The sequence below is a fragment of the Equus caballus genome, chromosome 11, assembly GCF_041296265.1.
Source record: "Equus caballus isolate H_3958 breed thoroughbred chromosome 11, TB-T2T, whole genome shotgun sequence".
NCBI classification, from domain to species: Eukaryota; Metazoa; Chordata; class Mammalia; order Perissodactyla; family Equidae; genus Equus; species Equus caballus.
Genome location: NC_091694.1, coordinates 12,177,347 through 12,204,481, shown reverse-complemented (window position 1 = coordinate 12,204,481; position 27,135 = coordinate 12,177,347). Strand labels below are relative to the sequence as shown.

General features: G+C 40.2%; 1 protein-coding gene and 1 long non-coding RNA gene across 5 annotated transcripts; one reads left to right on the top strand and one right to left on the bottom strand.

Annotated features, from left to right (window-relative positions):
- Positions 1-37: 37 nt before the first annotated feature.
- Positions 38-8,114, bottom strand: LOC138916218 (uncharacterized). Of its 2 annotated transcripts, XR_011423150.1 has the most exons (4): positions 6,359-6,485; positions 6,094-6,213; positions 2,930-3,113; positions 38-2,422 (listed from the first exon to the last, which is right to left on the bottom strand). It is a non-coding gene; the product is annotated as an uncharacterized lncRNA (long non-coding RNA). The 2 variants fall into 2 exon arrangements; XR_011423151.1 differs by lacking the exons at positions 6,094-6,213; positions 6,359-6,485 and adding an exon at positions 7,804-8,114.
- Positions 6,382-25,457, top strand: PRKAR1A (protein kinase cAMP-dependent type I regulatory subunit alpha). Of its 3 annotated transcripts, none has more exons than XM_023652151.2 (12): positions 6,597-6,982; positions 7,216-7,371; positions 10,247-10,420; positions 15,144-15,314; positions 16,356-16,447; positions 16,658-16,719; positions 17,821-17,867; positions 18,568-18,726; positions 19,986-20,046; positions 21,442-21,563; positions 22,538-22,619; positions 22,973-25,457. In XM_023652151.2, the coding sequence occupies exons 3-12, from the start codon at positions 10,253-10,255 to the stop codon at positions 23,143-23,145; spliced, it is 1,137 nt and encodes a 378-aa protein (XP_023507919.1). In that variant the 5' UTR covers positions 6,597-6,982; positions 7,216-7,371; positions 10,247-10,252; the 3' UTR covers positions 23,146-25,457. The 3 variants fall into 3 exon arrangements, with proteins under 3 accessions (XP_005597298.1, XP_023507919.1, XP_070083090.1); XM_070226989.1 differs by having other exon boundaries at positions 6,599-6,982; positions 7,166-7,371; XM_005597241.3 differs by lacking the exon at positions 7,216-7,371 and having other exon boundaries at positions 6,382-6,982.
- The last annotated feature ends 1,678 nt before the right edge of the window (positions 25,458-27,135 follow it).

The window sequence follows — 27,135 nt, the reverse complement described above, 5'->3', positions numbered from 1 at the left end:
TCTTATATGTAAGCAAAGAAATAAACCGTAGATGATCTAAATAGAAAAGGAATTTATTGAACGCATATTGGGTAACTCATAGAACTTCTGGGAAGGCATGAGAACCAGACTTGCGGAATGTGTCAACTGGGGACAACACTCATAATCACACTGTGGAAGTGATTGGGTAAGGACACTATTTAGGATTCACTCATGCAATGTGAGTAGAAAAGCAGTTAATGAAAACAATGCAGCCTTAACATTCTGTATATTTTCCCTGTGCCTTTTGATACAAGTTTCAAATGAAATTAAGCAGCCTGGCAGCTTTGTGATTATTTATTCTCTAATCTCTTGCTAGCTGGTCAATGCTAATAAGTCCATGCAGAGAAACACCTCTGAGCATATCTCCCCCTTTGATGACAGATCAGAAGTGTCATCTTGGATTCCAGATCCCACCTGGGCTGTGAATTGCCCCAACTCTTCATGTCTCGCTCCATCTCTTGCTTGTATCTGTCTCCTTAAAACACTTGCTTCCTTGGCTTCTACGACCCCCATTCTCTCCTGGCTTGCTGTCTGCTTTCTAAATGTTCCTTTTGTTCCCTTCTTCCCTTTATCCTCTCATTCTTGGCCCTCCTCATGGTTCTGCACTCAGCCATCTTCCTTCTTCCCTTTTCTTCTCTCTCAACACCCTCTACCGGAAGGGATTTCATTCACTCCCGTGGCTCTGTAATTAATAAGCTAATGATTTCAAAGCCCTTAGCTCTCTCCTGAACTTCCAACCAGCAAGCAACTGGACAGTTCCTCATGGATGTCCCGTGGGTCCTCAAACTTCGCACGTTCCAAACTGAACCCAGCACCATCCTATCTTGCTCTCCTGCTGTATTCTCTGCATCAGTGAATAGCAGCAGCATTAATTCATTGTTGGAGTCAGAAAACTAGGTATTATCCTTCAGTCCCCTCTCCTCAGTATCCTCCACATCAATCCCTAGGTTCTGTCACTCCTGTTTCCTTAATGTTTCTTGAATCTGCCCAGCTCTATTCATCTGCATTAAAGCTTTTTTAGTTTAAGCCATCACCACACCTCACCTGGATCATTGTGACAAACTCCTAACAATTGTCCCGCTCCAGCCTCCCTCACACTCCCCACTCCTGTCTTTGCTTGATTATAGGCAGAGGATAAGGTGTGTGCTTGGTCACGTCTCCTCCTTGCATGTGACCATTCAATGAATCCCCGATGGCTCTAAGGAAAAAAATCCAAAATTTTAAGGAAGTGGTTGTTAAGCTATGATCTGTGGGTTGAATCTGGCTTCCCACCTGCTTTTGTACAAACCACAAGTTAAGAATAATTTTTCATATTTTTAAATTGTTGAAAAAAATCAAAGCAATGTGACATGCGAAAATTATATGAACTTTATCCAAAATATACAAGGGACTCTTAAAACACAATAAGAAAATAAACAACCCAACTAAAAATGGGCGAAAGATCTTAACAGATATCTCATCCAGATGATGTATAGGTGGCAAAAAAAACATATAAAAAGTTCCTCAATGTCATAGGCTATTAGGGCATTGCAAATTAAAACAGCAATGAGAGATCACTAAACATGTAATAGAATGCTTCAAATCCAAAACACTGACACCATCAAATGCTAGTGATGACGTGGAGCAACAGGAAGTGTCATTCACTGCTGGTGGGGGTGCAAAATGCTACAGCCACTTTGGAAGACAGTTTTCTACAAAACTAAACATACTCTTACTGTATGATCTAGCAATCGTGATGCTTGGTATTTACCCAAAGAAATTGAAAACTTAGCTCCACATAAACATCGGCACACACACGTTTATGGCAGCTTTATTCATAATTGCTAAAACTTGGAAGTAACTAAGACGTCCTGCAGTAGGTGAATGGATGAAAAAAAAACTGTGGTCCATCCACACAATGGAATATTATTCAGTGCTAAAACGAAATGAGCTATCAAGTCATGAAAAGACATGGAAGAATCTTAAATGTGTAAAACCAGGTGAAAGAAGCCAGTATAAAAAGACTACGTACTGTATGATTCCAACTATACGACATTCTAGAAAAGGCAAAAAACTATGGGGAGAGTAAAAAGATCAGTGGTTGCCAGCAGCTTGGGGAAGGAAGTGGGGACAAGCCGGTGGAACACAGTGGGTTTTTAGGGCACTGAAACTATTCTATATGAAAGTATTCTCTATGATACCTGTCATTATACATTTTTCAAAATCTGTAGAAGGTCAAATACCAAGAGCGAACCCTAAGGTAAACTATGCACCTGGTTAATAACAGTACAGCAATATTGGCTCATCAATTGCAACAAATGTACCACAATAACAATAGAGGAAAATGCAGGATAGGCAGGAGTGAGGTGGTGTCTGGGAACTCTCCGTACTTTCTGCTCAGTTTTTTGCAGACCTAAAACTGCTAAAAAAATAAGGTCTATGAATTTAAAAAGAATATCAATTTCAAATTTCAGTGTTTCTAAAGTGTTTTGGGAACACATCCACACCATTCATGTCCATACTATCTATGGCTGGTTTTGTGCTGCAATGGCCAAGTTGAGAAGTTGCCACAGTGGCCAGATCACCCAAAAAGTCTAAAACATTTACTCTCTGGCCCTTTACAGAAAAAAACCCTGCCAACCCCCAGCCTAAGGCTTAGACAGCCCTTCTGCATCAGGCCATTGGTACTCCTCCAGCTTCACCTCACCATCGCTCATCTTATCCTTCAGCAATCCTGAAAAATATTTTCTCTAAAGAGCCATGCTGTCTCTTGCCCATCCGTTTTCTTTACTGGAAAGACCAGGCAAGACTCAGACAGGGTTCTACTGGTCCCAGCCCCTCTTCTGGGTGGCCTTCTGTGACCTCCTAAGCCAGGTTACCTACCCCTTCAGTGCTCCTCAACCTCCCTCCCCCCTATAGTTTGGCCTACCTGTAGAAGCATCCATGTTCTTGCCATCCTCCTAAGACTGTGAGTTTCTGAGGGCAGGGCCATGACTCATTCATCTCTGCATCCCCGGCTCCTGGTATCTGCTGTGTGGAGGCTCAGGAAACATTTTTAAAGGCTTCTGAACCTGGGATCCATGAAGAGGTGGGCTTCAGGATCTGTGAGACCCCTGAAATCAGATGATAAATATCACATGTGTGTCTGCTTGGGCACATTTTCTGGGGAGAAAGCCCATTGTTTGCATGAACTTCCCAATGGTGAATATGACACCCCCCAAAAAAAATTTTTTTAATTAAGATTTCTTGGAAGAGGTATAGATACAGGGTCAGTAAAATACTAACAGGGGGCTACACTAACAAGATCTGTTGTCTTAGTTATTTTGATAGAATCAAAGTTCCTGATTTTAGTCAACACACTCAAAACGTCTGTGTGGGTGACAGACCCGTCGCTGGTGTTTTAAAGCCTGAAATCCATAACCTACTGATTTAAGGTGAGCGTTAGTTAAAAATAGTGTAGGCATAGGAAACTGACATCAGAGGGAGAATATTTAGAGGCAAGTCATACAAATATCCGGGCTTGACTTGTTTGTAATGATTAATTTTATGTGTCAACTTGGCTAGGCTCTGATATCCAGTTTTCAGTCAGACAGTAATCTAGATGTTGTTGAAAGTGCTTTTTGGATGTAATTAACTTTTAAATCAGTAGATTTTGAGTGAAGTACTCTTCCTAATGGGTGGGCCTCATCCAATCAGTTGAAGGCCTTAACAGAAAAGATTGAGGTTCCCTGAGGAAGGAGTTCTGCCTCCAGACTGCCTTCAGACTCCAGGCTGCAACATCTACTCTTCCTTGGGTCTCTAGCCTATCGGCCTGCCCTCCAGATTTTGGTCTTGCCAGCTTCTACAATGATGAAAGCCAATTCCTTAAAGTAAATCTTTCTCTCCCTCTCTCGATACACATTCTGTTGGTTCTGTTTCTCTGGAGAATCTGACTAATACAACTCTATCTCTCCTGTTGAACATTTGGATTTAAATACGCTATTTTGGATGAAGATATTTTTATTAGACCCAAGATTGCCACACTTCTGTTTCATGGTTAATAGTTTCAATTAATGCTCAAGGAAAACACTCATTCCCAGTTTAGATAAGCATTTGCCAGTGAAAAAAGTAGGAAGACTTTTGGCATTTCAACGCTTGCTGGAACTGGGTTATGTTTGAAACCACAGCCTTGGGTTCCATGGGGAAGCATCAATACTCAGCACCAGTGCACATCACAAAGAGGTGCTGGTGGTCTAGAAGCCTCTCGCTGGAAACCTGAAATATGTGGATTTGTCCTTAGCCAACGGAAACCTCAGGCATAAGAAACACTAAGAATGGGCCACCGAAGTATTCCTCCCTTTTATGTATTGGCTCTCTTAGTTCTACTTCTGCTTCCTAAATGCACCACTGATGTTTATTTTGCTTTAAGATTACTATTGTTTCACAAACATCGTTAACAGCAATTGAGGAATTTTGTTTTAAGGAGAAAAATTTACTTACAACCCCACTATCCTAGAAACCTACTTCTTGAGCTTTTCAAGGACACAGGCCAAAGGAAAGGACAATAGACCTTGGAATCAAGGGCAGAAGGGCTCTGGAGAAGGAGAAGCCACACAGAAATGACAGTGGAACAAATGTCATTTCTGAAATGTAATTTACAAGTTGTTGTTCTCACAGCGCAGGGTGATAGTGAAAGAGCATTCACACCATTTGGAAACCACTGAGGCTGTTTGGTTTTTCAGAACAGCTGTCTCAGTGAACTCTTCCCCAGGCTCAACTATCTCCTGCCCATTTCCCTTTTTGTCTTTTAAAGCCCCAGCATATGAGGATTTGGCAGCTAGAACAAGGCTGAGCGCGACTGACACAGGAAACAGGCCCGTGGCTGGACTGGCGCCTAAATGCAGCTGAATGGGGACATACACCCTTGCTAAGGCAAGGAAACAGCTGTCATTCAAAGCACTGGGCTCAATGTCACCAGTTTGTTTTCTTATTCCAAGTGTCTTGATTGCCTTAGGAAGGTAACACTAATGGCTGGACACGGTACAACTCAGTCTTAACTTTGTAGTTTGCGTGGCTCTTTAGGAAGAGGGAGATTTGGGAAGTAAACATTTATTTATTGCATCCCACACGGTGTTGGGCACTTTATTTATATATACTATGCTGCATAGGAAAGTGAGTGATTAAAGATCACTGCCTAGATGTGAGCCACACTAACTGTGCAGCCTTGCGCACATCACTTAACTCATCGTGCCTCATTTTCCTTCTGTAACAATAACAATAATAATAATAATACTTATGCCACAGAGTTATGAGATTAAACTAATTATCATGTCAAAAGGACTTCAAGCAGCGCCAGGAACATATAAGTACTGTATAGGTCTTTGTCATTATTATCTTTACTAGTTAATTTTAACGGAGCCCTGCTTATCCTTTTACGATTGAAGAAACTGAGGCTCATGGAGATTAACTCAATTACCGGAGATGGCAGAGCCTGAAACCAAACTCAGATTTATCTGACGGCAGTGTTTTCTTCTCAGAACACGACCGGGCGTAATCAGTGCTATCGAATTCCTTCCCCTGCTTGCCAGCTTAGGGTTCAGTTTATTAGACTTGTGTACTGAGAGGGGTGAAATCCTATATGACAGAGGCTCTGTCTTTAATCCCCATTCCTCCTATCCCTGGGGAGGAGTTGGTGGGAGGGGAAACTACCCTCTGCATTCTCCTCTTGTGGGCCTAATCAGCGATTCTGATGTTACCTATACTTCCTCTGACTTTCAGAAAGCAGAGGCTAACGAGTACTAAATAAAAGAAACACTCTGGTGAGCAGGACCCTCATACTGGTGGATTCAGGGGAGCAGTGGGCCTCCTAGGGCAGTGCTGTCCAAGAGAAATACAACACCAGCCATATATGTCACGAAAATTTTTCTAATAGCTATGTTAAAAAAGTAAAAAACAAACGCTAAATTAATTTTAATCCTATTTAACCGAATAAATTCAAAATGTTACCAGTTCAACCTGGAAACAATACATAATTATTGAGATTGTATATATATGTTTTGTATTAAGTGCCAAATCCATTGTGTATTTTACACATACAGCTCTAGAGCTATATACCATGCAAGTACAGCAGATGCCAGCCAGACACAAGGATACCGTCCTCCTTTCTTCATTTAGCGACTTTGTATGCCTAAAACTGTCCACTGCTTCCCCTTTCTTCCTCCACCGGCAGATACTCTGATGGAAAAAAATGGCTGAAGCAGTAAAGAAGCCGCCTTTTTCCCCTCAGTCATCCCTGACCAGGGCAGTTTTTGAGGGCAGTTGAGATTTCTTGTGTGGTCACAAAGGGTTTATGCCAACCTGCACGCTTTGTACTTCTCACCATGAGGGCTCAGGCGTGATGATGGGAGCATTTCAGGTTCTAGGACTGAGCCCTCTCTCGGACCCTGCAAAATCCTTTCCCGTGCCTTGTGCCCACAAGGACCGTGTGGCCTCCTTTGACGACAGCACCCCCGGAGGGGAGAGCAGCTCGGTCTGCCAAGCAAACACTTGGCATGGCTCAGATTTCCTGGACCGGATGGCGGGCCCGAGCGCAGAGGCCCGCGCGGCGCTGGCCGGGCACAGGATGCACAGCCGGGCGTGCGCATCCCGGGCATCCGCCGGCTCTCGGCTCGCGGCGCAGCTGCCGCAGATCCGCCGGGGCCGCCGCCTCCTCCGGGGTCTGGAAACGGCAGGAATCTCCCCTCCCCGGCCCCGCGTCCTCCCCTTGCAGGGGCCACGGGGCGGAGTCGCCCACCTGTCATCCGAGACGCCCCACGTGGGTCGGCACGGGTGGGGGGTGGGGGTTGAAGGGAGGGAGAAAAGGCAGAGGCGGCGAGCGAGCCAGGAGTGAGAGTGGGGAGGAGAGAGGAGCGGAGGAGACAGGGGAGCTCTCGATAGCCGCGCGGAGAGCGAGCGAAGAGCAGAGGAAGAATAAAGGGGACCTGAGGCATCCAGAGAGGAACAGGTAAGGAGGGTCAGGTGAACAGAAGGAGGGAAGCACCGGGCTGGAGAGAGTGGGGAAAGAAGAGGCGGGACTGAAGCAAGGGCTGCGGATAAGGGACCAGGTAAGGCGGAAACAAGAGCAGGAGGAGAAAGATTCGAGGAGGAAGAGGGGCGGGGGAAGAACTGCGGCGGCTGCGCCTTTAAGGTTGCCAAGGCGACGGCTCTGGCCAGAGCGAGGCGCATTGACGTCAGCAGCCGAGCGCTGATTGGCTGCGGCCAGGTCGTTTCCGGTGGAGCCGCCGCGGAGCCGCTATCGCAGAGTGGAGCTGAGCTGGGAGGGAAACGCTGGAAGAGCTCAGCCGGTCGCAGCCTCGGACCCTAAGCCCCGTGCCCGCCGCCGCCCGTCCCCAGGTGAGTGGGGTGGACCGAGGGCCCCGGCGCGGCGAGCTTCGCCGCCCCGCCGCCCGTTTGGAGGCGCTGGACCGATCCAAGATGGCGCCACGGGGAGCGACCTGCAGGCGAACGGCCGCACCCCCTGCCCCTCCCTGGCCCCGGCCCGCGCCTCCCCGCAGGCCTCACGCCCCCGGCCGCGCCCCCGGCCCCGAGTCTGCACCTCTGAGGTGGCCCAGGCCGCCGGGGCGTCCGCTCGGGTTCGAGGCTTCCCGGCCGCCCCGCCCCGCCCCCTCCTCCTCCGCTGCGCGCTTCCCCCACTCCGCGGCGCCGGGGCCCCCGGCCCTCTGCCGCTCTGCTCGGCCTTCGCGCCCCCGCCGCCTCCGCCCCCGCGCGCCGCGGCCTCCTCGCTCGCCCTCCCCCTCTTTCTGAAGGACGACCGCTCGATTTTACCGGAATCCGCCATCGCTTCCCCCAGCGTTTCTGGCTGATCTTGAGACCCAGCAGTTTTTGTTTTCCTCTCTGCTGTCTCCTCCGTATCATGTCCAGCAATCGCCTGCCTTCCCTCTCCTTCCCGAGATTACTCACCCCCCATCTCGCCCCCACGATGATCTTATTAGCCTGGTTCAGAAATTTCCTTTTGTCTCCTTTCACCTCCTTTCCAGATTTTTTTTTCTCTCTGGGGCCGTGGCCACCACTGTGGCCTTCTGATTAGCGTAGGATGAAGGATCGGCCTCCCTTCTTCATTTTGTGGCCTTGATTGTGGCATAAGCGAAGTGAAGGGCACTTTCTTGTCCTTTATCTCGAAAATTATGCGGTACCTGTTAACCCCTCCCGCTCAGGGCAGGTGCGATGCCAAACGACTGAACTACGCGGGGGATTCCCCAGAGATTGGTCTTTTCAGCAGAGGATGGAAAGCTAACGCTTCCTCACGATGACCGCAAGGAAATGTTCCTGGCTGGTCTGAGGGGCTGCGGTCTGAATCAGCAAGTTTCTCAGTGTTTTAAATATTTCCTCGCGTGTAATCCTTTTCAAACTGAATTTTATCACAACTGAATTCCCGAGAGAAAGAATCTGAGTGTTTTCTTATGAGTAGAAACAATGCATTGGAAGTCTTAAAGTAGTCGAATAATTTTGAGGGGAAGAAGCTAAATTATTGGGCTCTTAAAAACTACAAGTACAGAATCTAGGTACATTAGATTAAAAATATGAAGACCATGAAATTTGGCTATTCAGTGGTTTATATAGTGACTGCATTAATCTTGAGGCATTTTCGTTAACATGCTACTTTATTACCAGTGTCGTCTTTTTGGACTTTTTAAGACATCGTTTAAGACAGAAAACCAGTTTCATCTCTTCGACCCACTGCTCATTTTTATCAGCCAAAGACCTGATCTTTGAATGATTTCTCTGATCAGTTGAATACATGTATTGATAGTCCTGAAATATGTCTGAATGTTTTGAAGCATAAAAGATCTGACTTAGTGTTTTTGGGGGCCTTCCGTGTTATTTGAAATGCAGAAAATTCTACTGAAGTGGGTTCTGAGTTCATATGGTTGACTTGGAAAAGTGGCTGATAGAAATGCATCCTAAAGTTAATGAACTTTTTTCTTGAGCGTTTATTTCTGGAATAACAGCATAATTCTTTCTCCCTGCCTCTAATTTATGTGCGTGTCAGGGAGCTGCACACTTTCTCACGGTCTGTTAATTAGTCTACTCGTTATTGACCTTTGTCATGAAAGTTGTCAAAACAAAATGAGTAACAGTGTAACACACTAGCTCTTACTCGGGTATTTCTCTCTCTCCCCTTTTAAATTGAAAGTTTCACTTCGGTTTTGTGTGCATTGTGTTCTGAAAAGTCGGATTAGTATTGAATTCATTTGCAGAGTGGAGGGCACCTCGATTTGAAGAGATTTTATCTTCTAATCGTAATTGCTTAGTACAGGAATTAGGAGTTGGAAGGAAAACAGTTTGTGACTCTGTCGTTAAATTACTAAACTTTAAATTCCAGGGTACGGTTAGCCTCTCATTACTATATATCTATTTATTTTGCTTCACTGGAAGGTAGTTTGAACCCTCTAAAATTCATTAAATGCAGTTTATCTATTGAATCGTCATGTAAGTTTAAAACTTAATGTTTTAACATTTTCCTGTCCAGATGAAGAAAATGCTGTGACATTTTCCTCTCCAAATCTTTTATCATTTACTTGGCAAGGGTTTTTGTTTTTGTTTTCTTTTAAGGATTTTCCCTCTTACCAGTGGGTAAGTGTGTTATCATTTAGGGCTGGAATCTGGAATAAAAGATTGCTTTTAAAACTTATCTGAGGTTCCTTATGTGTTTTCAAAATTTTTGATTATGCTAGTAGTTGGCTAAGCAGATCCTTTGCTTTAGTGGTTTGCTGGGAGACTGGAGAACACTCCCCTGGGGTAGGAGTTACAGATAGGGAACGTCAGATGTTCTTTGTTGTGCTCACTTGCTTTCACTTAGAGCACTTGTGTGCCCTTGTAATTCTCTGTCCTATTTACCATTTACACACTTCCCACGTCATCGTGATTTCTTTTGCAGGGGCAGAACTGAATGAAATTCCCTCAAGGGCCTGACTCCTCAGCAGCCCGCCTCTGCAGGGGATAGTGGCTCCTACTTCCTCCCAGGAGCTGAGGTTATTGCCTCTCCCTGTTGCTGCCTGCAGAACCTAGATCCTTCAGCCGGAGCTAAATGAAACACTTCTTTGGAAGAATGCTATTTCTCTACATATTTTATTCCCTAGGCCCTATGTCCTTATTTAAAAAAAATCTACTTAGAGAAGAAAATCGTTGTGAATTTGTTAAGTCAAAGACCAAATTGGCATTTTCTGTTCATAAATAGCTTTCTCAGGCATATGTTTTTCCCTCGTAGAGCACCATGGCGTCTGGCAGCACTGAGGAGGAGCGCAGCCTCCGGGAGTGTGAGCTCTATGTCCAGAAGCACAACATTCAGGCGCTGCTCAAGGATTCTATTGTGCAGCTGTGCACTGCGCGACCCGAGAGACCCATGGCGTTCCTCAGGGAGTACTTTGAGAGGCTGGAGAAGGTAAAAATAAACGTGGGGAGATGATGAGGTGACCCTGACTGTTGTTAAATGTAATGCTGTAGAGTGTTGCTAATTTGTGTCTTTTGAAAGAAAAGGAATTCTGACCAAGTAAGACGTCTAGAATAGAATTTCAAAAAAGAAATGCAGTTAAGGCATTTGTAGTAATTTTTAACTTTGTGGTCAGTAGAATTTATCAGAAAACGGATGTGTATGCTGAGTTTCTTGGCTAACGGAGAGTTTGTAAACATGGTTCCTTATAACTGTTTTAATTAATAGATAAAACTGACTAGATAAGATAACTGACTAGGTACAATTGATCAGAAGTAGTGTAGCAGTTCTATCAAATGAGAAATTCTGCAGTACTGGAAAGCAGTTAATGCTTTTCTCTTCAACAAAGACAGTAAACTTTGTAAGCCTTATCCCACCTTTTAAAACCAATGTAGTGAGCCATTTGAGTCTAGCTTGTGACGGATAGGTCAGAAGTTCTGAGTTAGTAATGTCTGTTTTCCTGGAGGATGTGTCTCAGATGAATCCACTCTGGGCAGAGATATCAAGATTGATGCTTGTCAGGATTTTGCTTTATGTACAGTTTTGGTCAGGACTTGTTTCCTCCTGAAAAAAATTAATCCAGTTTTTATTCTTTGTTGTTCATCCTCATTGCGTGTATGTGTGGCCTAAGCAGTGGCATACGCTTTTCTAAGCAAAATGCTGTTTGCGTCAAGGATGCTGTTTCAGTTAATTTCCCTCAGGAAATGGTGAAGGAGAAAGTCTGGATTGGTAAATGTTTTGAGTAGTTTGATTTGCTTCTGTAAGTCAGTGAGATAAATTTACAGATTTTCTTATGTATATTGAAGTTTGATTGGTTCATAATGATTCTAAACCAACAGGGGGCCTTTCTTAGGTGTATGATCATTAATTATCTAATTATGTAATAGAAATATTTGTAATATATCACACTGGTTTGGACAGTTTCTTAATCAGCATAATTTATTAGTAACAATCTGTTTATACTAAGATTTAAAAAATGTTGGGGTGGCTCATTGATCAAGCATTTTCTACTGTGTTTTTGAAAAGCTGTTTGTTAAAATTGATGTTTAGTACCTTGATTAGAATAATTAAAAACAGCAACAACAAACAACTAAAGACTAACCAGTCCCTATGAATGTAGCCTTGCTGGCTTGGAATTGTGGTAGAAAGTGCAGTTTTGTCTTATTTAAGCAATTCTAAATAGTTAGTGAAATATTGTAGAGCCAGGCTGCTGTGGGCATTCCCTGTTTTGAAATAAAGTGCATTCCTGGAGATCTGGTTCTGAAATGGGTCATTGTAAGGCGATCCCTCTTTCTCTTTGGACATCAGTAGAAGCCGTCAGATGGGATGAAGTTGGTGAGACATTAAGTGTGTCTCTTTTTATAGGGAGCATTGCATGCGTGGTGCTGGTTTCAGAGCCTGTGCTCTAACCGAGGGGGGAAGCAAGAAATCAAACTTTCTTTGCAGATGGGATTTTTAGATTTAATGTGCGTTGGCTTCTTTACCTCTTAATAAACATCACAGTTTAACACACTTTTTCCTGTAATTCAGAGGTCTTTGTTCACTTGCATAATTCCTTTAGCCAGGGTTGATTATAGATATCTGGACTTTGAAGTAACTAGATTTTCAACAGGTCATTGTTCTCTACATGAGGTATTAGGTTTGTATGTCTGAAAATATGCGGTCATGTTCTTGTCACCTGCTTCCCTATGTTAACCAAGGTTCATGTTTCTGGTACCCTCAACTACTCAGTAAGAAATATGCCAAAAAAACCTCTCACAGTCAGTCCTTGAAAGCTTCTGCATTTTACTTCAGACTGTCATTTGGTATTTGAGTCATCTTTTACGCATGTATTTATTAGAACCTTGCCTGTCTGATAGATCAGAGGAATTTTAATAGCTACGACTATTGAGTGTCTCTTGTGTGCAGGTACTGTGTGAAGCACTTTACATATATACATTCTCGTTATTTCAAATGTGTGAGGTAGGTGATGACCACCATTTTACAGAGGTAGCAGGTAAAACTAAGAGAACTTAAGGAACTCGACTGTAGTCATGGAGTGTAGTTAGCCTGTGTCGCAGCAGCATACCACCCCCAAATTTCAGTGGCTTGCTACAAAAGCCTTATTCCTCAGTCATTGGAGGCTCTTCTGGCCTCAGCCCGTCTTGTCTTCTTGACTCCATATGACTTGTTCTGGGGCTGAGTGGAAGGAGTAGGCACTATGTGCACCATGCTGTTCTCAAGGCAGGGAAGGATCAGGTGCTCAAGGCGGACAGAGCCAAACCATACAAGCAGACATAGTATGGAGTGTCCATTTAGGTTCCGTGGCCAAAGCAGGTCATATGGCCAAGCCCCAAGTCACTGGGGTGGGAAGTTTACTTAGCCTAGAGGGAAGAGTGGAATAAGGGCAGGGAGGGAACAAGTAATTGTTGGAAACATGTTAAGTAAGTGAGGGGGACAGAATCTGAACTTAAAACTCTAGAACATAATGCTGTTAAACAGTAAGTAGACTGGGAGGGGTTTTCGTTTTTTTTTGGTTTTTGTTTTAATGAGTGAGAGAACTAAGAGGGAGGAGACTGACAGCAGAATGACAATAGCAAGAAAAAGGATTAAAAAATGTATCATAATACATATTAGAAATCCATGATCTCAATAATGGCTCTGAGTTGTTAAGATTAGGTTATATCTGTTTGCTGTTAAAGACCAGAACCCATGAAACATTGTTAAAATTGAAATGCTTTTGGTACTTCAAAATTATCTTAAAAATTTAGTTGGATAGAATACAGTTCTAAATGCGATGTCATTTGTGAATTTCTTTTGAAATTTTTGTGAAATGCCAGTGACAAGTTTGGGGGTAGAATTTGTGTTTTCATTTGTGCTCTTAAACTTCGAACTTTGAGGAGTCTTCAGTTTTAAAGTTCTGTGTTAATATGGAGTGGGAAAACCTTACTCATTATTGGAATTACTAGAATGAAAATTAGTGCATTTTCTAAAAAATATATATATATTTTAAATTGGTTACAAATTTGCACATGCTTCAAAATTCTGCAGGTACAAAAAGGTATAACAATAAAAAGTTTTCTTCCCACTCCTCCTGTTCCTTGAATGCAGGCTGTATTCTACAGATAATGTATGGAAATTTACAGGCAAATTCATATAGCAAAGAGCTTTCTGGTCTTTTCCAGTATGTGCATGGCGTTCCGTTGTATTGCTATGCTGTAATTTATTTAATCACCATTTTGATTGCTTCCAGTGTTTTACTATTAAAAACAATGATATGTTATGAATAACGTTGTATATAGGTAATTTTACCTATATGCACATCTTAGAATAAATTCCTGGAAGTAGAATTACTAGATTATTCAGCTGAGGTAAATTCATTTGTAATTAAATATACAAATATATTAAAGGTTTTTTTGTTATATTTTTTATTGTGTTTTTTTCTTAGTTGAAAATGAGCAAATCCAGAGAAATGAGGAAAATAAAGCCAACCCCTCCCTCCAAAAAAGAAAAAAAAATCAGGCATGGTTCTACTAATAGAAATAATACTTCTAATACCTTGATGGTTATCGCTTTAGACTTTTCTTGCTACATATATATAGTTCTTTTATTTGTCTTGATGCCAAAAGCCAAGCTGAGTACCATGCAGGAGAAAAAGTAGGCATCTCTTTAATTTTTTATCAAAAAACTTTCTGAAATAATCAGTAAATGCTAAAAATTTGTTTAGATTTGAAAGATGGTTTAGAAAAATAATGGAGAATGAATCACATGAATGAGGAAGTAGTAGATAACATGTTCTTGTTTTTTTCCTCCTTGTTTTACATTGGGCATAACAACTCGTTTTTTACTGCAGACCTGAGAGGAATTTCTTTTTAAGGCCCTAGATCTGAAAAATAAGAATGTTAAAATGTTCATTCAGTTTTTATAGAATTGGTTTAATAAGTTTTTAAAAGCAGATAAAGTTTTTCTTGTTTTAACTTGAAGTGTCAACCCTGATAGTAATAAAGAATACTTTTAGGTCTGCTGGGAGAAGTATTGTCAGATCTGAACTTATTTGAATTCTTGGTGACTGTCACATTGTTTCATTATTTATGTCTGAGACTCCAGCTAGAGTATGAATTGCACAGGCTCGGGACTCTCTCCTGTTGGTTTTCATATTCTCCTTGCTTAGGGTAGGCTTGGCGTGGCAGATCCAGAGAATATTTCCTCGATTAATGAAATAGCCCAGTAGTCCAGACATTCTTGAAGCTCTCTGCTGTGCCTGAGTGGTTATTCCTAAATCACCTTCTTTTGGGGAGCAGAGAGTCTCATGCTGTCTGTAACAGCATACAAAAAAATCTCAGTCCCCAGGATTCTATTTTGCAGTTTATTACTGTTGTGTGCAATGTAAATTGTTTTCCATATATTATTATATTGAGTATCTGATTTTTTACTTGCATGTTATGTGTCCTTGTACTAATGGTTTTTGTTCATTAATAAGTGTAATATCTATTATCTGTTACCATCCTTCAGAGTGTTTCTTTGCAAATTTGTTTCTCCCATTTTTTCCTGTTTGGAATTGGCCTTTTCCTCTTAACTTTTACATTGGTAATAGAGGAAGAGATGTGAAGTGACTGAGATGGACTGTCATTGGAATATGAGAATACCAACTTTAGATGCTGAGGGAGCTCATTTTGTAAACCTATAATTTTTTCAGGAGGAGGCAAAACAGATTCAGAATCTGCAGAAAGCAGGCACCCGTGCAGACTCAAGGGAGGATGAAATCTCTCCTCCTCCACCCAACCCAGTGGTTAAGGGCCGGAGGCGACGAGGTGCTATCAGTGCTGAAGTCTACACGGAGGAAGATGCTGCATCCTACGTTAGAAAGGTTGGTATCTAAACACTGGGGAAATGTTTTCGGGACTCATGCGGTAGTCATCTCGTCGCCTTGGATGAGTGCATGCACTGTTTTGAATGATAACACAAACAGGATGGCTCAGACTCCGTCCTGTACAGTTCTTGGGTACCAGGGAGCAGGTTTCTGTAGTAACATGCCATCAGAGGAAGTAACTTAATAGTGAGTATAAAACAGTGCATAATTGCATTTGGGGGTTTTCTTTTCCATGTTGTTGTTTTGCAGTAGAAGAAGCAGGCGGTACTCCTTTTTCTCTTGAATCATAGTGTCGATTTTTTGACATCCTGTAATTCACGTTGTAGCTTTTAACCTTTAATCCTATAAACTTCATTCATCCTAATTGGCTCTTCCTTAGAACCAGCTTGCCATTTTGAATTATGCTCTTAGCCTGAGGGGGAAGAGAATTGTCCCGGCAAAGGGCTTGTTGGGCCAGCCCTGATGGTCTAGTGGTTAAAGTTCAGGGCCTGGGTTCACTTCCTGGTCATGGAGCCACACCACCCTTCTGGCAGTTGCCATGCTATGGTGGTGGCTCACACAGAAGAACTGGAAGGACTTACAACTAAGATATACAACCATGCACTCAGGGGCTTTGGGGACAAAAGGAGAAAAAAAAAGGAAAATTGGCAACAGATGTTACTTCAGGGCAAATCCTTCTCTGCCAAAAAAATAAAAAAGAATAAAGATTAAAAATGACTGTCATAAAATGCTTAGTTTTGCTTCAGAATAATGACCTTGGTCAAGGTGTTTTTGATTTACTTCTTTAGTTGTTGACTAGGAATCGAATACCAGCCTTTAAATACAGGCCTGGTTGTAGGCAAAGGGATTAGTCAGTCAATATTTGTTGAGTTCTTTGTAGATCAAAGATAGTACAAGTGTGTTGTGTTGAAAATATTTAACTCAAAGCAGTTTTGTTTAAATACATTAATGTAACTTGACATTTAATTGAATTGCAGATTCCAAACATGAAATGTTTTTGGTTTATGGATTGTCATTTGATCTTCTGTTCTTTTCCAGGTTATACCAAAAGATTATAAGACAATGGCTGCTTTAGCCAAAGCCATTGAAAAGAATGTACTGTTTTCACATCTTGATGATAATGAGAGGAGGTAGGTACCGGTTCTGTGTTATACTGTTTTTCCAGTATGGCCGTGGTCCCAATCTGGTCTCATCGTTGTTGCAAGTTTTAAGGCTCTGACTAATCGTTCACCTGATGACGATCCACACTGAAAATCTGGGAGCTTTAATTCTAAGGTAAATGTTTGAAATCTGTAAAAGAGGCTCATGAAATGTAACACGGGCCCTTTTCTCCCTTGCAGTGATATTTTTGATGCTATGTTTCCTGTTTCCTTTATTGCTGGAGAGACTGTCATTCAGCAAGGTAAGGGCTGCTGCTTCTCTGGCATGCAGTATTATTATGGGAGAGGAAACTGTAGGATTTTTTTTGTTTTTGAGGAAGTTTAGCCCTGAGCTAACACCTGCTGCCAGTTCGCCTCTTTTTTGCTGAGGAACTTTGGCCCTGAGCTAACATCCATGCCCATCTTCCTCTACTTTATATATGGGACACCTACCACAGTGTGGCTTGACAAGCGGTGCATAGTTCTGCACCCGGGATCCGAACTGGTGAACCCTGGGGGGCCGAAGCAGAATGTGCAAACTTAACTGCTGGGCCATGGGGTCAGCCCCAGATTTTTTTTTATTGAGGTTTGTTTTCCTCTTTCAGCCTACATTTTCCTTCTGTTATACTGTTGGATTTTCCTTTTTTTTTTTTAAAGTAAAATCCTTGGAGCTGAAAGGTACTCTCTCTCTAAGGGACTAATACGTCCCTAACATCAATACAGTTTTGTTTATAGTAACTCTTAAAGGAAATTCCTGCGTTTTTATTTTCAATATTGTATGTAATATGAGAACCATGTGTATTTCGTATATCTTTTACATTGATTATTAACCATTTATAAAGTAGGAAATAAGCAAAGCACTTAGATTCTTCATTGTATAGCCCATCTATTTATGAGGTTCTGTGCCTTCTGCTGATTCTTACCTTGTTGTCTACGAAGACTAACGTGGATCTAATCTTTTGGGTAACCCCCCTTTTTGCCTTCTTCACTCTTGATATTTTCATGGGTCTTCATGATCCATATATTCCTCTATTTAGTGACAGTCTGATACTTTGTTGCTTACTATTTGAGTTGTTTCTTGTCTGGTGTTATAGGTGATGTAGCAGTTAGTACCTTGTACACATGTGGCTTTGTTTTGTTTTTCAGAGGTATTCTTCACTATGAGATGACTAAAAAATTGATCAGTCTGATGACTTTCAAAATATATTGCTGGATTTTTTTTCTGAAAGATTATGTTAATTTATAACATATTCTTCCCTCACAGCACTTCTATAAAATAAGTTTATTATTTTACATTCTTTTGGTAGTTTTGATTTGTGTTAATTTTATTAATATGCTTCTTTTTTTACTCTCCTCTCTTTTAGGTGATGAAGGAGATAACTTCTATGTGATTGATCAAGGGGAGATGGATGTAAGATTTAATAATAGCAGAAATATGTTGATAATTTTAAAAGTCAGTGTACTGATATTTATTATTTCTAAGAGTTTCTGAAGGGCTATCAGAGCCCTTGTATGTCAAATTCCATTACCACCTTTTGCCAGATATTTTAATGACGGAAACTTTTTAAAAGTAATTTCTTTAGCCATACATATTGTTAAAAACTTTTGCTGGAGTAGTGATTAAGGTGTGCATGTATGCTGTGGAGTAAAACAGATGTGAGGGAGAGTCTTGACCCAACCATTAGCTATGAGACTTGGTACAGCTTTCTTGATGCTGTAAGTTTTGTTTACAAATGAAATGGGGATAATAATAGCATTGTTCTCATAGGATTATTAGGAAACTCAGTGTCTTATGCAGGTAAAATGCTTAGCACAGTGCTCTGTAAATGTATATGGTTGTTGTTAATGCTTAGTTCACCCTTTTTGCCCTGATCATCCTTACAGAGTACCTTTTTCTTATCAGATATTAAACCAGGTAAATCACAGACACTCTGAACTTAATTAACTCATTGTCAGAAGTCAGCTATTTTGCAGTGTACTGAAAACGTAATAGATTCTATGTTTTTAAACAAAGTTCAGGATTCTGACCCTTTAAAAATGTTTGAGGGTTTTTAATACACGTATTTGTGTATGTAGAAAAAACCAATTCTCTTATGTCACTTGCATTTTAGGTCTATGTCAATAATGAATGGGCAACCAGTGTTGGGGAAGGAGGGAGCTTTGGAGAACTTGCTTTGATTTATGGAACACCGAGGGCAGCCACTGTCAAGGCAAAGACAAATGTGAAATTGTGGGGCATCGACCGAGACAGCTATAGAAGAATCCTTATGGTAAGACACCATGGTTTTTGGAGTGTGATTTGGAATTCCAGTCTGTAATGCTAATGTTTGAAGAACAGCACCAAATTAAAATGATAATATTTCTTGCTTTTAGTGATTGAATGCTTTCCATTAAGTCCAGTGTAGCACATTTTATTATACCATTTGAGATAGTGATCTTTTAGAACAAAGATTTGGCCAGAAATAAGGTGGGAAACAAATGTGGCCTGTATGTAATGGTCAGCTCATATTTGGCAGTCTCTCCATTTGCTCATAGGCACATCTTCACTTACCTAATTGTTGCACATCACAGATAGTCTGATAGGTACTGCTTCTAAGTGCATAAAGTTATTTAAGGCCATTCAGAAGCAGCTTCCCTAAACTGAAAGTGAGTTATCAGTGATGCACATGTCATGTCCCCTCCCAGTAAACGAATAAACAAAATAATAAAACCATTGGAACATTCTGCTCTTAAAGTCAGACTTTTTGAGAACTTTGTGACAGATTTATAGAGTAGCTTTGGATGTTTACGTTCCAGCTAATGGCATTAGTCATCTTGAATGATTTTCTTAAATTTTTGCAGTGCATGTCTGGTGATTTGATACTACGCAGTTGGATGTACTTTGAAAATTTTCTGTATTTGGGGGGGTGTGTGTATGCATGTATGTATAAAAATATTTATAAGTATATAAATTGCCAAGGCAGTTTACTTTGTAAGGCATGTTTACTATAGAGGACTGTGTGTTTCCCCCTCTCTTTCCCCCGTATATATTTAATTAACTTTGTGGATATGACAACTTGGTTAAGTTTGGGGCTTTGGCACTTTTTTTTGTTTTTATTTTTGGGTCTTGTGGTAGCAGTTATATTTCTTTAGTGGAGGATTGGGGTGGTGGGGCAGGACCCCAGGCTGGAAAAATATTCAGCTGGAAATACATATTCAGCTATAATCACATATATATTACTGGGTTTTTTTTTTTTTTTTTTGAGAACTGATCATTTGCTTATTTGACATTTCACTAATTGGTGCTAGGACCCTTCTTTGGCCATATACCTTGTATTCCTTTTAGGAGTTGGTAAGAGCTTTTTATTGAGCTGAAGAGAGGGCCTTACCATCTTCAAATGAAGAAAAGTAATCACATATTAAGAAGCAGCAGCAAGCTTTGACTTCTCTTTTTTTTATTTACTTGAAACTTAATATTTATTATTTCACAACATTATGTGATAAGTACACATTTTTGAGAGATGACTTTTGTTACTTTTTTCATTTTTAGGGAAGCACACTGAGAAAGCGGAAGATGTATGAGGAGTTTCTTAGTAAAGTGTCTATTTTAGGTAAGTTTTGGAAAACTGCATGGAGAATTGTTAAATTGAAGTGTTAGCGATAGTTAAGGAAACTCTATTGTATTTCATAAAAACTGCTCTAGTTATCACCTCATCGTCTTTTTGTTAACAGTAGTGAAAACACATGGACTTTTTATTTGATAGAGTTGAAATTTGACTAAGTTAGAAATAATTTTCAAGTGTGTTGAATTTGCCTAGTATATGACAGATGTCTTAATTAGAAATGATTGGACCGGGGAAAAGCTTTCTGGAATCATGTGCTATTCATTCCTCCTGGAGAGAGTGAAAGGCTAGAAGTGTCCTTCTTTTGACTATGGACAGTCACAGTTATTCACCCTGTGACTTCTGTCTTTCTTGCTCCATCAGTGAGTTTATTGGTTTATGAAAATGAGTATTTCCGGGAGTGCATTTCCTCTGTAGAAAGATCAGGTGTCATTTGCTGCTTCCTCTGAAAAAATGCCACAAGTTTTTTGAAATTTAGAACAAAGCAGATTAATTGGAGATATTTCTGTATGTTTTATTATGTGGAGTTAGAGACATTGTTACAACCTGTTCTTCATTGGGAGGGGAAATGGCAATTTTTTTTTTTTAAGATTTTATTTTTTCTCTTTTTCTCCCCAAAGTCCCCCGGTACATAGTTGTATATTCTTAGTTGTGGGTTCTTCTAGTTGTGGCATGTGGGATGCCACCTCGGTGTGACTCCATGAGCGGTGCCATGTACGCACCCAGGATTCGAACTGACGAAACACTGGGCCGCCTGCAGCGGAGCGCATGAACTTAACCACTCGGCCATGGGGCCGGCCCCAGAAATGGCAATTTTTATAAGATAATAGTCTTCTGCCATTGTTTTGTTTTAGTGAATTGACTTTTCCCCCTTTATTTGTCCTTTCTCTAAAATGGTTACTTTTGTTTAGTGTCTTGGGTGCTCATTTGACGTTTGGGAACAAAAGTTATTTTCTATTCTTCTTGTGGGTTTCATAAATAAATTCCATTCATAGATCAGTTATTTCTCCGAACCTCTGGAATAATATGGATGGTGACACTGTTACTTTTGGGCCCTGTAATTGTAGGTTTGATTTGCATTGATGATAGTCTTTAGGACTACTTAACAATTGCATTTTTTTATTCGTTTACCGTTGGGTACAGTTGGTATAAATTAACCTGGCCACTGGGCTACTGAAGTGAGGATCAAAGGGTTATCGTGGATAGTAGGAGGATCTTGCTGAGACTAGAGGTAATTGAAGAAAGGTGCCGTGTTTAATCTGAGACACTGCTAGAGTATTGAATTGGCATGGCTAGTTGGTTGACTGTCTTTATACTTTTTGTTTTGGCATTTTTAGCAACACCAAATAATGTAGAGAAATTCTTTTGATTCTTGCCTTCCAGAATCTCTGGACAAGTGGGAACGTCTCACGGTAGCCGATGCATTGGAACCGGTCCAGTTTGAAGATGGGCAGAAGATTGTGGTGCAGGGAGAACCAGGGGATGAGTTCTTCATTATTTTAGAGGTAAAGAACTCTGCATTTGATACTTTAAAAAGTTGTACATTGTAAGAGAGAAAAAGGGGGTAATTCTGATGTATAGCTTTAGTTTTTAAAAATATGTGACAGTTTTATTTAAAAATTGTGTTTCACTTTGAAATACTGTTGTTTGGTTTTTTGCCAGGCCACCACATTTTAAATGAGTTTGAGTCTGAATTCTGGAAGGGCTATTCATGAAATAAAAGCCAAATTTTGACCTACTCAAATTAATTAAAATTAATCCTTATCATGCAAGCCAGACAAAACTCAACCATTTAGCATAACAAACTATTATGGTTCTGCACCATCCTTGTTAAAATCATGTGTTTTAGGCTGTTTGGCAAACAGGACCAAAGGTGATTATTTAAATTCTAAAAGTTACTATGTTTTATATTTTCACAGTCTATGGAAATATATAGCAGATACTTTTATCTGCTATGCAGACTCAAATAGCAGATTTTTTGTGAATGAGGCTCAGTAGATGCTAATTGGTTTTATTTAAACTGGGGATCATGGGACTCTTTCTGTAAAGGGCCAGATGGTACGTTATTTAGGCTTTATGAGCTGTAGGGTTTCTGTGCTGAAGACTCACTTCTGTGGTCATAGTACAAAAGCAGCCATAGACAGTGTGTAAATAGTGTGTTGTTCCTATAGGATTTTATTTACAAAAACAAGGCAGTGAGCTTGGATTTGGCTCTCCAGCTGAAGTTTGACGAGTCTGAACTCTTTAAGTACCTTGGCTTGATGAGAAGAACCCATAATGGGCTGCTGGGTAAATAGGAATCGAAGCTCATGTAGTGACTCGTTTCAGTCACCTTTTGTCATATGGACACAGAGGATTTGAAATAACTGCCGAATACTTTTTTTTTTTGCAAAGTAGCTAAAATTGCATAGGATATTTAAAATGCCATCCCTGGATTTGAAAGTATTTATTTATTAGTTTTTTGCTGATTTTATCATAGGGTTCTGCTGCTGTGCTGCAGCGTCGGTCAGAAAATGAAGAGTTTGTTGAAGTGGGAAGATTGGGGCCTTCTGATTACTTTGGTATGTGGATTTCCTCACAGTAAATACATAGTTGCTTTAAGTCACATCTCTGTGAGATATTGTCGTCTTCCATAATTTTGTCTTTTCTTCTGAATTTTGTTTTTTAATTGCCATCATTTTTGGCTCTCAGAGAAATAGTGTGAGATTTTGACCTCTACTCGGTTAATAATTAAGTTATTGATTGTCTCATATCTGAGTTGTTGTTTCTTCCGAAGTGTAGATGTGATTGGCCTGTACTAAGTTGTTAAGAGGAATCAAGACTTATGTTCTCTTTTTTTCTCAGGAGGGCGCCTCCAAGACAGCGTTTCCCACAGAGTTAGCCAACTCTTACCCTTCTCCTTTCCCTTCTCCAGGTGAAATTGCACTACTGATGAATCGTCCTCGTGCTGCCACGGTGGTCGCTCGTGGCCCTTTGAAGTGTGTTAAGCTGGACCGACCTAGATTTGAACGTGTTCTTGGCCCATGCTCAGATATCCTCAAACGAAACATCCAGCAGTACAACAGTTTCGTGTCACTGTCTGTCTAAAGTCTGCCTCCTGTGCCTCCCCTTTCTCCTCTCCCCAGTCCATGCTTCACTCATGCAGACTGCTTTATTTTCTCTATTTGCAGCGCCACGTGGCCACTGGCATCGCAGCTTCTTGTCTGTTTATATTAAAAGTTGCTTTTATTGCACCGTTTTTAATTTGGAGCATTAACTAAATGCTCATACACAGTTAAATAAATAGAAAGAGTTCTCTGGAGACTTTGCTGTTACTGCTTCTCTTTGTGCAGTGTTAGTGTTCAGCCAGGGCCATGCGTGCCATGCTTTTTGGTGAGGGCAGATCCCTGCACCAAACGAATTACCATAGAGTAATGATGTAACAGTGCAAGATTTTTCTTAAGTGACATAATTTCCCAGTTATCATAAGCATATTTCAGACTGTGGCCATATGTGCTGTATTTCTTTATAGAATAAATGGTTTCTCATTAAGCTCTAAGGATTAGAAAAAAATGGATGTAGAAAAATCTTAGTATAGTAGAAAGACATCTGCCTGTGTTTAAACTAGTTGAAAGGTGGAAAAATGCCCATTTTTGCTAATTATCAGGTGGATATGATCTGTTCAGTTTTTTCTTTTCAACTAGAATTGTTGAGCAAATTTGCCTGGTTTTGTTTATATCATGTTGTTAATGTTCCCTCTCCAATTCTAAAATAATGTTTAGGTGTGGCTATCTACACCTGCCTTTTGAAACCAAAATCATAGGCTGCAAATATTGGATTATGATTTAACTGCATCTGCCTCAGCTCACAAATTCTGAGTAGACCTTTATTTATCCAGCTAGTGCCAAATATTGACTATAGATGCTGAATTGAGAACGAGAATTTGAGGTGTACACTCTTGATTGTTAACTTGGAGCTTTTGGTTAATGTGCATCTTTCAGTTGACTGCAGGATAATCTGTGCTCATTAAATACTGATCAAGGAGATTGGATGTGCTGGGGATAGATAGAATAGATGGAACAAATGTCCTAACAGAAAGATGGAGGTGATGTTGCTAAAGGGAGAAATGCCCGGTGGACAAAGTTCAGTGTTGGGAACTTTGCCCCACTAAATTCATTGGGGCATGAGATTTGAGGGGTTTTTTTTTTTTTACTTCGGTTTAACTTTTTTCCCTCCTTTGTACATCAGCTAGAACTTACGGTGTGCTGCAGGAGGTAGGGTAGGATGTGTCTGTGTTGTTTCAAATTGGTCTAAAAGGCCATCCTGCTGAAAGTTCCGCTTTCCTATCAAGCATTTATTTCTCTGGCAAACTTTTTTGTTTTTTTAAAGTAAACTTGTGTTTTGAGTCTTAACTGTATTTCAGTATTTTCCAGCCTTATCAACCTTATGTGTTACATTATTCCATGTGCACCAATGATACCCAACCATTTATTTTTATTATTTTTTTAAGCAAAATTTCACAGTTCCATAATCTGGGCACTTTTCTTTTCATTGTGGTTTATATATAAGGTAGAGTTATACTTGGGAGTGACTGCAAGCATTTTTCCATCTGTGTGCAATTGGCACTCATTATTAATCCCGTCTCCTACTCTTTCCCAGGCAATTTAAATTGGTCATGGTAGGTTTTCTTTTCATAGATATGAACAGTTTTTAGGTTGTTACTAACTTTGAAGTATAAATCTGGGAAAGAGGTTTTATTTACATTATAGTGTGGGATAGAAAGCCACCTTATTACAAATTTTTTATTTTTCAAAATCTACATTAGATGAGGGTTTTCTGATCTGTATTTTGTGTTTAGCTACCTTTTTATATTTAAAAAGTTAAAAATTATGTTCTCGTTAGCTTAAAGCTTGATTTGATCTTTGTTTAAATGCCAAACTGTACCTAAATGAATTATTTAGAATGCCATAAATTTGCACAGTTTCATATATGTATATAATCATGTTCTTGTATATTTAGATACATATAATGCTTTCTAAATGAGTTTTCCTCTTAAATCATTTGGCTTGCTGTTTACTCCCTTTTGTAGTTTTTAATCTAAGAAATTTTAAGTCTAAATTTAAAAATTACCACATTTAAAGCTTTATCTTTGTGCAATCTGAGTATATGTGAGAAATCACGATTGGCGTAATTTGTCTGAGTTGATATCCATAGCTTTAGAAGTCATTATTTCTGGGCTTGGTAAGTGAATTTTTGAGATCTGTTGCTCTAGAAAGTATAGATGGCCAAAGGACCATTTTGTGTTGTTTCCTGGTTACTAGTCTGATTATACTCTGTGTGCTAATATACTCTATTCTTTTTGTTATAGATTGTCTTAACGGTAGGTCAAGTAATAAAAAAAATTAATTTAAATTCTTAAATGAATCAGTTTTTTTTCCCTTTCTCCTTTCTTTCTCTCCTTTTTCCTCTCCCCCAGAATCTCATAATCTGGTGGGCAAGAATGAAAATAGAAAGTGAATTATAGGATCAGTATTTTGCAAGAGTAAAATGTTTGTTTTCAGTGTTTTCCATGCTGGTTTGTTGAAGAATGAATCTGAAAACCTTGCTTAAAGGGTAATTGAGATGTGGCAGATCTGTTTACTGAGTAATGGGAGGAAAAGATTAAATCAAAAGGCAAAGATTTCCTTTTTATTGAAGACAAACTGGTTCACTGGCCTTGGAACTTTCCCAGGCTTAACGGGGGAACATCATTTCTTTGTCACCATATTCTTTGGTTTAAGTTTAACAGATGCATTTGGATATTTAGGTATGCTTGTATATTTTGTGTATATAAAGTCTTATTTCTGATGTTCCTCATTTCTGAGCAGTGAAATAATTAAGTTGTACTCATTAGTGTATTGGTATTAATTTCTTTACATCCAATGAAGTTGAAGATATGTTGTATTCTAGAGCATTCTTTAATTTGTGCTGCTTGATAACACATGCACCTTGTCCACACATTCAGTAGTCTTCCCTCAACCCATCAGAGTTGGAACCTTTAGAGTCACAACAGAATATAACTGAAGAAAATTTTGTTTCTTTAGTTACTCTTGACTGTACTGCTTATAGTTTAATTCTCCCTCTAAAACATTTCCTCATATAGAATCGTTTTTTGTTTCTTCATGACTTAAATATTGACATTTTAAACTTGAAGTAGCATGATGTCAGTTTTATTTCTTTCCTTTTTTTAAAAAATGGTTTTATTTCCTCCAGTCATTGATTTCAGCCATGCTCTATTGAATCTCCTGTTGCTTTTTCTTTTTTTTTTTTTTTTGAGGAGGATTAGCCCTGAGGTAGCATGTACAAGTCTTCCTCCACTTTATTTGTGGGTCGCAGCCACAGCATGGCTGACAAGCAGTGTAGGATCTGAACCTGCAAATCTGGGCTGCTTAAGTGGAGCATGCTGAACTTAACCACTGTGCCATGGGGCCTGCCCTCTCTCGGTTTTCTTAATATTGCTTTATCTCCAACCACAGATTAATAGCTGAACCTTCTTAGTATTTTTTTAAGGCCCTGGCAGTGTATTTCTAGATGAGCTAAAACAATTATTGAGAAGCAATGACTACATCACCCTTTAATATGTCCCCCAAAGTCTCTCTCAAAATAGCTCTCAGTAAAGGCTATTGATAGGAGAGTTAAAAGGGGGAATCCTAAATCTCTCCCTTCTTACCCTCTGGAGCTTTAAATAGAAATCAGTGTTGTTGTGTACATACAAAGTTAAAATTTGTTTATTGACCTAAGTTCAGAGCTGTGACTTCAGTGGCTTTGTGATTTTAAAAGTCACCACTAGATGGAGAGCTTTTTTACCATCTTTGTTAATTTCAAAATGAGTTGCAGTGATCCTCATTAATCACGGGTGCTGTGTTTGCAAATTTGTAACCCCAAAATCAACATTTGCAGCCCTCTCACAGTTGTTCTGTGACGAGTGGAGTGGTGAAGAATTTGAGTCTTCAAATTCTCTGTGCCCAGCTGAGTTCGAATGCTTTGCCTTCTTTTGGCTCTCATACTGTAATCAGATGTCCTCTTCATGGTCTCTTTAGTGCCACTTTTTGCATTTTT

Bases quoted from the DNA above. Each gene is read 5' to 3' on its own strand.
- PRKAR1A (XM_005597241.3), top strand. From the start codon at position 10,253: ATGGCGTCTGGCAGCACTGAGGAGGAGCGCAGCCTCCGGGAGTGTGAG. The intron at 10,421-15,143 runs GTAAAAATAAAC...TAATTTTTTCAG, and splicing joins ACTTTGAGAGGCTGGAGAAG to GAGGAGGCAAAACAGATTCA. The intron at 18,727-19,985 runs GTAAGACACCAT...TTTCATTTTTAG, and splicing joins GCTATAGAAGAATCCTTATG to GGAAGCACACTGAGAAAGCG.